General features: G+C 39.4%; 2 protein-coding genes across 2 annotated transcripts in view; both read right to left on the reverse strand.

The window, feature by feature from the left end:
- The window catches only part of CASP6 (caspase 6), a 23,017-nt gene extending 21,603 nt beyond the window's left edge, over positions 1 to 1,414 (reverse strand). Inside the window, exon 1 of the mRNA XM_012810352.2 lies at positions 1,383 to 1,414. The gene's annotated coding sequence lies outside the window, so the exon portion shown is untranslated. The remainder of the gene's footprint in view (positions 1 to 1,382) is intronic.
- Positions 1,415 to 1,432: 18 nt separating this feature from the next.
- Positions 1,433 to 9,597, reverse strand: part of PLA2G12A (phospholipase A2 group XIIA) — a 19,218-nt gene continuing 11,053 nt past the window's right edge. Inside the window, exons 2-4 of the mRNA XM_003798150.3 lie at positions 7,946 to 8,022; positions 6,130 to 6,295; positions 1,433 to 2,461 (exon numbers count right to left, since the gene is read on the reverse strand). Of these exons, the coding sequence (XP_003798198.1) occupies positions 2,343 to 2,461; positions 6,130 to 6,295; positions 7,946 to 8,022 (362 nt within the window). The 3' untranslated portion in view covers positions 1,433 to 2,342. The remainder of the gene's footprint in view (positions 2,462 to 6,129; positions 6,296 to 7,945; positions 8,023 to 9,597) is intronic.

The raw sequence follows: 9,597 nt of genomic DNA on the forward strand, positions 1-9,597 counted from the left end.
AAAAAAAAAAGAAACTTTCTTTGTAACTTTTTCATAAATCTAAACTTGTTCCAAGATAAGTCTATTTTTTAAAAATCTGAACACAAAACTCTTTCTACTAATCTTTATATAATTTATGTGGTATAAAATATGTTATAAAGACAGTCTGAGTTTGTCCTCTGGAGAAAGGCAATGCTGCTAAGAAAATCCACAAATTCATTATAAGTTTCAAATTACCTTGTGAAGCATTTAAAAAATAAAAACTGATTAAGTATTGATAACAACTTTTAAAACTGTACCTCTTGAGGTTGGGTGCAGTGGCTCACACCTGTAATCCTAGCACTCTGGGAGGTGAGTGAATTGTCTGAGTTGGAGACCAGCCTGAGCAAAAGTGAGACCTTGTCTCTACTAAAAATAGAAAAACTGAGGCAAGAGGATCGCTTGAACCTAAGAGTTGGCAGTTGCTATGAGCTATGATGCCACTGCACTCTACCCAGAGTGACAGCTTGAGACTGTGTCTCAACAAAACAACAAAAAAAATTGTTTTAAAAAAAACAACAAAAACTGTACCTCTTACAAAAGTTTGAAATACATATTGATTAAGGGTTCCAAAGATTTAAATTGGAGCCCAGTTTGCTCATTTGGTCATAGGCATACACTTGCCTGGTCTAACAGAGGGCACATCTGTTAGCGGAACAGCTGCTACCACCTCAAGTTGAAGATATTAAGCTCCTGACAATGACACATCTTCAACGTTAGGAATGTGGCCCTTTCTCAGAACATGTTTTCTTCTGCCTGGTTCTGCCTCTAATGACTTACAAAGAACTCCTCTCCATGTGCTGTCCTTCTGTGACTTTCCAACTTTGACCACTGGGTACCAGAAAGATATATATAACATGGAATCCTGGGCTAGGGAAAGGTAATGGCCAGTGCTAAGAAAAGGCCAGTATAGGAATATAGCTGAGCATTCCAAGAGGTTGAAGAGTTTTCAACATTTGGCAGGGCTCGGTGGCTCAGGCATGTAATCCTAGCACTCTGGGTGGCTGAGGCAGATGGACTGCCTGAGTTCAAAACCAGCCTAAGCAAAAGTTGAGAACCCCCCACACACACACACTAAAAATAGCCAGGCATTGTAGTGGGTGCCTATACTCCCAGCTACTTGGGAGGCTAAGGCAAGAGGATCACTTGAGCCCAAGAATTTGAGGTTGCTGTGACCTATGACACCACATCACTCTACAGAGGGCAACAAAATGAGACTATGTCTCAAGAACAACAAAAAAAGTTTTCAACATTTACAGACATATTCAGAGGCAGCCAAATTTTCTGGGATTTGCTCTTAAACATCTGTTAATAATTTTCAATGTCAATAAGAGATTCACAAGAGGCAGTTATTTTTACCTTACCTTTTCCATTCCTTTAACTCCAGAGTTAAAGACTTGAAAAGAAAAAAGAGTATCAAGAACAACTTTTATTAAGACCACAATTAGTAAAAGGTTATAGTCCTTTAAAAGTATCCCAGCATCTACCACAAGGAACAAGTGCTAGGAAATAAACATCAAAGCATAACAGTAAATAGCCTACTAATGTGTTTGTTAAATAACTTTTCATTTGTCTCATTAAATCCACCTTTACTCCAATTGAGACCTTTGTGTTATGAGTGGTCCATAAAACCTAAGTAGCTATGTTTTTGTATCTTGTTCATGTCACCTTCTCGGCACATTACATAATATTTAGATTAGATACCCTGGATTTTTTTCCTGCGTGGTAATCAGCTGATGGTGTCACTTTTATAAGAAAAACAGACATGGAAACCTTGTCCTTATAACTAGTCCTAATAGAACTGTGACTTATTTATAAGCTCAATGGAAAAACAACAAATTATGTGTAATTAAAATAGAGAAATAATAAATGTAGCTTCTTTCAGGTATAAATGTGTATTTAAAATTTCCTAGTAAACAAATAATACTTCTAAGTGAAGAATTTCCTGTAGTTTCAAAAAAAAAATGTTGAACAGCTTTAATAATGAATTTTATATTTGATCTCATTTTTTTTGGTAAATTTGGTTGCAAAAATCAAGTTATATATTTTTCTTTGTAAAAATTCTCTCCTTAACAAATACTGGTCAAGGCAATTTGGCACACTAAGGCAACACCACCAGGAAGCCAGCTGAGAAGGCAGGCGCACCTCCTCTGACCTCCCCCAATATGTTTTACTTTGAGGTTTTAATGTTAAAATATAAACTTTTGTAAGGTCTTAAAATAATCTTTTATAAAATAAGATACTTTTATGCTATAAAAACATTTGTTCTTGGTCAAAGGCTATGTTCTTCCATCCTCATCTGTCACCAACTGTCAGTATCTTCCTTAAAGATCCGTTTTTTCTTCATAACGACACCTACATGCAGCTCGCTGACTGTCCAGGTACGGTTTACAGCCTAAATGTATGACACTGTCAAACAAGAGCTCCACCGTTGTTTCACATGCTGCAAAGTAAGGAAACACAATTACTGCTGGGCAACTGCAAAGCATCTCTCCCCTTTCACCTGTATTACATATCACATCTCAGTGTCACGCTCATCTCTAGTGAGCACTCAAACCATGTTAGTGGACATGTTCCCAAACGCTCACATTCCATGTGTGCGCACATGTGTGTACAGACTTCCAGTTTTAGTCTCTTTAAATTTATGTTATATTTTGCTTGCATTAAACTGTTCTACCCAACTGTTCATCCCAGACAAATTAAGTCTTTAGAAATAGTACTGATTAATCAGTGTTAACATTCCTTTCATCTGAAAAATATAATTGCCAATGGAGATGCCTGCTCACACACAGATTTTGAGGAAAGATGTTGTAATGCAGAAGCAAAGTTTAAAAATAGAAACCTCAACACACTTCATTATTGCCAATGGCTTCTGAGAACCAATCACATGCACGTAAGACACTTAACATAAATTCTTTGACCAACATCCAAATATGGCTTGAAGGAGGAGCATAGGAATCAAAAGTGTTTTTACCCTGGAAGGGCTCTGAAAAATGTTTTAAGACTATAAGAAACATAATTGATTTATTTACTTTCTTTTCTTTTTTTTTTTGAGACATTGTCTCACTATGTGGCCCTCAGTATAGTGCCATGGCGTCACAGCTCACAGCAGCCTCAAACTCTTGGGCTTAAGCAATTCTCTTGCCTCAGCCTCCCAAGTAGCTGGGACCACAGGTGCCCACCACAGCACCTGGCTGTTTTTTGTTGCAGTTGTCAGTATTGTTTAGCTGGCCCAGGCTTGGTTCAAATCTGCTACCCTGGGTATGTGGCTGGCGCCGTAACCAGTGTGCTACAGGTGCCAAGCCTATTTACTTTTCTTATTTTAAGAAACCTGAAACACAAAGGTGAGAGTATTTGAACATGTTACACTTACAGAGATATAGCAGAGTGGCTTTTAGTTGTCCTAATGTTTTCAGTTTCAAATATTCATGTTAAAAAAGAAAGTTTTCATTACAAAATCTTAACATTTTTGAAATTCTTCAAAAGACTGTGTCATCAAAGACCAACCAACCACAGATGTGTAGAGGCTATCAGTATTAAATAGGAACTACAAGAAAACTGGTTTCAGTCCTTAGCTCAGAAAACAGGAAATATATCCATCTATGCTTCAGCTAGTTTACCTTAGCCAGAAGCTGCAAAGGAATACAGAGGTGGTGAATTCAAGCTTCATATGTAGCAGAGATGCCTTTCTTGACAGTTAGGATTAGGAATTAGAATGAGAGCTACAATATGAGACTATCTAGAGAATATTGCAGTAGACAGAACATGGGTTTTAGAGATAAATAGTCTAAATGCAAACTTGAGGCAAGTTACTTCTTTCTGAACCACAGTTTCCTTCCTTAAACAACAGGGATAACTCCACCCATCACTTTGGGGTTTTGTTAGCATTAAATGGAAACATGAGTAAGTATCTAGCACAGCACCTTATGATAGTGCTGAAGCTGTTAGCTTCCTTCCTTGCCCCTTCCCATTCCCATCATCTTCTGACTTCAGTGTACAGCACATTCGCTGGCTTGACAGTAGAGAAATCTTTTTTTTTTTTTTTTTTTTTGAGACAGAGCCTCAAGCTGTCCCCCTGGGTAGGGTGCCGTGGCATTACAGCTCACAGCAACCTCTAACTCCTGGGCTCAAGCGAGTCTCCTGCCTCTGCCTCCCAAGTAGCTGGGACCACAGGTGCCCGCCACAACGCCCGGCTATTTTTTGGTTGCAGCCGTCGTTGTTTGGCGGGTCCGGGCTGAGGATTCGAACCCGCCACCTTAGGTGTACGTGGCTGGCACCTTAGCCGGTTGAGCTAAAGGCACCGAGCCGACAGTAGAGAAATCTTATAAATACTAGTATTTAAACAGTGAATGGTATTTTCACAAATATTTCATTTCACCTTTCTGACAACTCTGTAAAGGGAGTAATATCACCCTCCCCAATTAGAAAATGAGGACATCAAAAGGCTCTTTTTCTTTGCTGATTTTGCTTTGTTCCTTTCGCCATAATAAATCATAGCAGTAAGTACAACTATATGAGAGGTCCTCTGGTTTTCCTAGTGAACTCATTGAACCTGGGCATGATTTGGGGGGCCATACCAACAGATACATAGGAAGAGGCAAAGGTAAGACAAATCTTCTAGAACTTCTTATTCCAAATCCAATGTACAGTGTGCTATATATTTTTTTCCTTTCAGACAAGGTCTTGCCCTGTTGCCCAGGGCTAGAGTGCAGTGGTATCATCAGACCTAACTGCAACCTCAAACTCTTAGTCTTCTGCCTCAGCCTCCCAAGTAGCTAGGACTATAGGTGTACACCACACCTGGCTAATTTTACTATTTGTTTGTAGAGATAGTCTTCCTTGGGCTCAGGCTGGTCTTGAACTCTGGGCCTCAAATAATCCTTCTGCCACAGCCTCCTAAAGTTCTAGGATTATAGGCATGAGCCATCATGCTATATATGATGCTATATATGATCTTAAATTCAGTGGTGCTATGGTCCAAATGTTTGTGATCCACCAAAACTTTTTTTTTTGAGACAGAGTCTCACTTTGTTGCTTACCACAGCATGCCATGGTGTGATGGTTCACAGCAACCTCAAACTATTGGGCTCAAGTGATCCTCTTGCCTCAGCCTCTGAGTAGCAGGGACTATAGGTGCCCATTGCAATGCCTGGCTATTTTTAGAGATGGGGTCTTGCTCTTGCTCAGGCTGGTCTTGAATGTCTGAGCTCAGGCAATCCGCCTGCCTCGGCCTCCCAGAGTGCTAGGATTACAGGTGTGAGCCACTGGCCTGGCCCCCAATAACACGTATGTTGAAACTGTAACCTCCAAAGTGATGAAATTAGGTGAGAACTTTGGGAGGCGATTAAAGTGATGAGAGTGGGGCTTTCATGAATAGAATTAGCGCCCTTATAAATAAGACGACCCAGAAAGCAGCCTAGTTCCTTCAACCATGTGAAGACACAGCTAGAATGCACCACTCTATGAACCAGGAAGTGGGCACTCATCAGAAAATGAATCTGTTGGTGCCTTGGTTTTATTCTCTTTTAGCCTCCAAAACTTTAAGAATTAAATTTGTTACTAAGCCTCACAGTCTTTGGTAGTTTGTTATAGTAGGCCAAATGGACTAAGACATGAGATTCAGGGTTTCATACACTAGGCTCTGGATCAGGGGTCCTCAAACTTTTTAAACAGGAGGCCAGTTCACTGTTCCTCAGACCGCTTGGAGGGCCGGACTGCAGGCCCCGGGACAAGTCGGCTGCTAAGCAGGACAGGCAGCAGCGGCCAAAACACCAGGTGGGCTGGATAAACGTCCTTGGTAGGTGGCACGTGGCCTGCGGGCCGTAGTTTGAGGATACCTGCTCTGGATGATCAGTGATACATACTTCAGGGCACAAGGTGGTGAATTCTCTCTCTGTCTCAAATACCCTCTTCCCAAGGTTTCTTAACATTTCTTGCTTCTGTGACTATAAATCATTTCAGATTATGAAATCATCAACTCCTCACCTCAGAAAATGGAACAGTCTGCACCACAATGGATAACACATATGAAAGACTTCTAGACTACAATATAAAGCATTCAGTAAAACTTTTAAAAGTGCACTCCTCCCCAGCCTGTCAGAACAGCCTTACCCTGAACATGCTGAGCTAGGCCTAGTGTTTTCTGCACATTTCGGCAGATCTTGGAGAGGCAATACTGGAACTCCTCGTCACAGTCATTCTTGCTTTTGCCACAGGTCTCATAGCACCTGTCATGCTGGTTGCAACACTTTGTCAGGGAAGGGATCCCAATGTTAAGCTGCAAGAAACATCTGGATGGGTTATTGTCAATAAAATGCAAGACTCATCTGTAAAGTAGTGCATTCAAACAGACCTAACAGAAATGACAATGACTGCTGTATAGATAATTCCAAAATCCATTTCTGCCTACAAAGGTTTTCCATGTTAGAAATCTCCCCATTACTCTTATCCACACCCACCCATGTTACTTTGTTTCAGCCATGCCTTACTGCTCCCTACTCTGCAGTGTTAGATTATGCAGTTATCTGCCAGTAACAAACAGAATTTCCAATTGCCCAAAACACAAAACATAGTTGTAAAAACAAAAAGATGCTGGGTGTGGTGGCTTATGCCTATAATTCAAGCACTTTGGAAAGCCAAGGCAGGAGGACTGCTTGAGGCCAACAGTTCAAGACCAGCCTGAACAATATAGTGAGACCCTACCTTTACAAAAGTAGAAAAAATTAGCCAGGCAAGGTGGTGCATGCTTGTAGTCCGAGCAACTCAGGAGGCTGAGGTAGGAGGATTGCTTCAGCCTCAGAGTTTGAGGTTACACTGAACTGTGATGACACCACAGTAAGTTATGAAAATATGAAGATACTATTGTATTCTAGTCTGGGCAACAGGGTGAGACCCTGTCTCAAAAATATATATATAAGGCATTAAGAATTTTCTCTAGTAAGTATGATTTGTAGATATCAAAGTGTTTTCTGCCCTCTCACCCCAAATAAAATTTGCTTTAAATGTCACAGAAAACTTTTAAGCTCCTACAACTCAAATTTTGTTTTTTAAAAATCTTTATTTATCCATTCACCAAAAATACCATTGCTCTGAATCTATAACTTATCTTTAGTTATTTTAAGTAACTTATACACAAAACTCTTGTATCTAAGAATAATTTTCATAAACATTTTTCCTCATAATACTTGGCTTGGGTCCAGTGTCTCCTATAACCACCACACAGCTATCCCACTTAGCCTTGTTTCAATATAAAAAACACATTTTGGGGGGGAGGAGCCAGAATTTCATTTGTTGCTCTTGGTAGAGTGTTATGGTGTCATTGTTCACAGCAATCTCAAACTCTTGGGCTCAAGCCAGTCTCTTCTCTGAGCATCCTGAATAGCTGGGACTACTGGTCCCCACCATAATACCCAGCTATTTTTTAGAGAAGGGGTCTTGCACTTGCTCAGGCTGGTCTCAAACCTCTGAGCTCAGGCAACCCACCTGTCTTGGCTTCCCAGAGTGCTAGGATTATAGGCGTGAGTCACCACACTCGGCCAGAAAACATGTTTTATACCCACATTTTCTACCCAGGTATTTCCATACTCACAATTTTTAGACCATGATTACAGCATTAAGAGATATCATTATTTCCATACTCACAACTTTTAGACCATAGTTGCAACATTAAGAAATATTCATTTAAATGATATTAACATTTATAAGATTCAAAGATAAAACATTAACTTTACTTCATTTAGTAACCATACTAAATGTTTTGCCATAAAAGAATGTAAATAAACCCAATCACTACTACACCAGAGGCTAAAATTATTTGTGAACCTGAGAATATACTGATAGTCATATATTATCAAAAGTATTACTGCATTCAAACAGACCTAATAGAAATGGCCTGTAAAATAAAACATCAAATAAAAAAAATATTTACATGAACACCAAACAGTGGAGAGCCACATCCATTCGGCGGGGAGGGTTTGTAACCGTAACGCGGGAAAGGTTTAGATCCTATAAAAATAAATGGTATCATAATTAACTTTCAAATATGACAGAAATAAAATACATAACAAAAACAGTCTACACAGCCTTGGAAATACTGAGTATTTATTTGGATGAGCATTAAGAATGTTACCTCTCCTATGAAGAATGCAGAATACAAACATGCACATATCTACATATACACATATACAGAGGTTCATAAAATGTAATTATTTGTAAGTCTATGCCTACAAAATATAAACACTTTTCCTTGACTTCTGGAAATTTCAGAGGTTACATGGCAGACTGGGTCCATAAATATGAAAGATAAATCTACTCTGTGTTCCTGTATATTCTAACACATTTTATTTTTTTAGGTTAAAAGTAAGGACTGTCACTTCCCAAACTTCAGTAAACACTCCATCAGACACAGACCTCAATAACCATTAACCAGCTAAACTCAGCCAGATCCTAAAGCTAAGGAAGACAAGGTCATCTGATGATCATTTAGTAATCTTAAGGACACTAGAAGACCACACATTCTGCTTCTGTAACACTAATCATTTCATAGATACACTCCTTTGCCAGGTACAGGAAAAGATCAGAAGGGTACCTGGGGAACTATAATACTCCAGCTCTACTAACACTCTCTAACAGCATCAATGGTTCAGTAACAAGGAAAAAGAACATTATCACAGCAATGTTAAGTTTTGGAGAGTATTACAGAAATACATCACCTAATTTAATATAGGCACACCTTGGAGATAATGCAGATTCAGTTCCAGGCCGTAACAATAAAGTGAGTCATACAATTTTTTTGGTTTCTTAGTGCAAATAAAAGTTATGTTTATACTATACTGTAATCTATTATGCGTGCGATAGCATTATGTCCAAAAACACAACGTACATTCCTAAGAGTACTTTATTGATAAAAAATGCTGACACAAACTGAGCACATGTTGTTGGGAAAATGATACTGACAGACTTGCTCCATGCAGCGTTGTTATAAACCTTCAATCAGTTAAAAAAAAAAATGACCTAGTAATGAGAAAAATGACCTAGAAATGAGAAATTACCTTTTAATGGCTTACATTAAAATGAGGTAAGCCTCAATAGAAATCACTTCACCAACTGAACCTTCTATGTTTTTGCATGTTGCCAACAATCCTCCTACAACAAGAAATAAGCCATCCCACTGTGGAAAGGGTTGTTAAGGAAAGGTTGTTGTGGAAAGGAATTGTTAAGACATTCTTCTGCCTTCCTGAAAACATTCCTGTGCCCCTTACGGAAAACACAACTCTCTATTTTACTTGATAATCCTCACAAGTGTTTGGGGCTACAATTTAACTTTACTTCTAAAATGGAATATTCTGGCTAGGTGTGGTGGCTCACACCTATAATCCTAGCACTCTGGAAGGCGGAGGTGGGTGGACTTCTCTAAAATTAGCCAGGCACTGGGGCAGGCGCCTGTAAGTCCCAGCTACTCAGGAGGCTGAGACAAGAGAATTGCTTGAGCCCAAGAGTTTGGAGTTGCTGTGACCTGTGACGCCAAGGTACTCTGTTGAGGGCAACAAGTGAGACTCTGTCTCAAAAAAAAAAAAAAAA

The sequence above is a fragment of the Otolemur garnettii genome, unplaced genomic scaffold, assembly GCF_000181295.1.
Source record: "Otolemur garnettii isolate 467f Iridium unplaced genomic scaffold, OtoGar3 scaffold00129, whole genome shotgun sequence".
Lineage (NCBI taxonomy): Eukaryota > Metazoa > Chordata > Mammalia > Primates > Galagidae > Otolemur > Otolemur garnettii.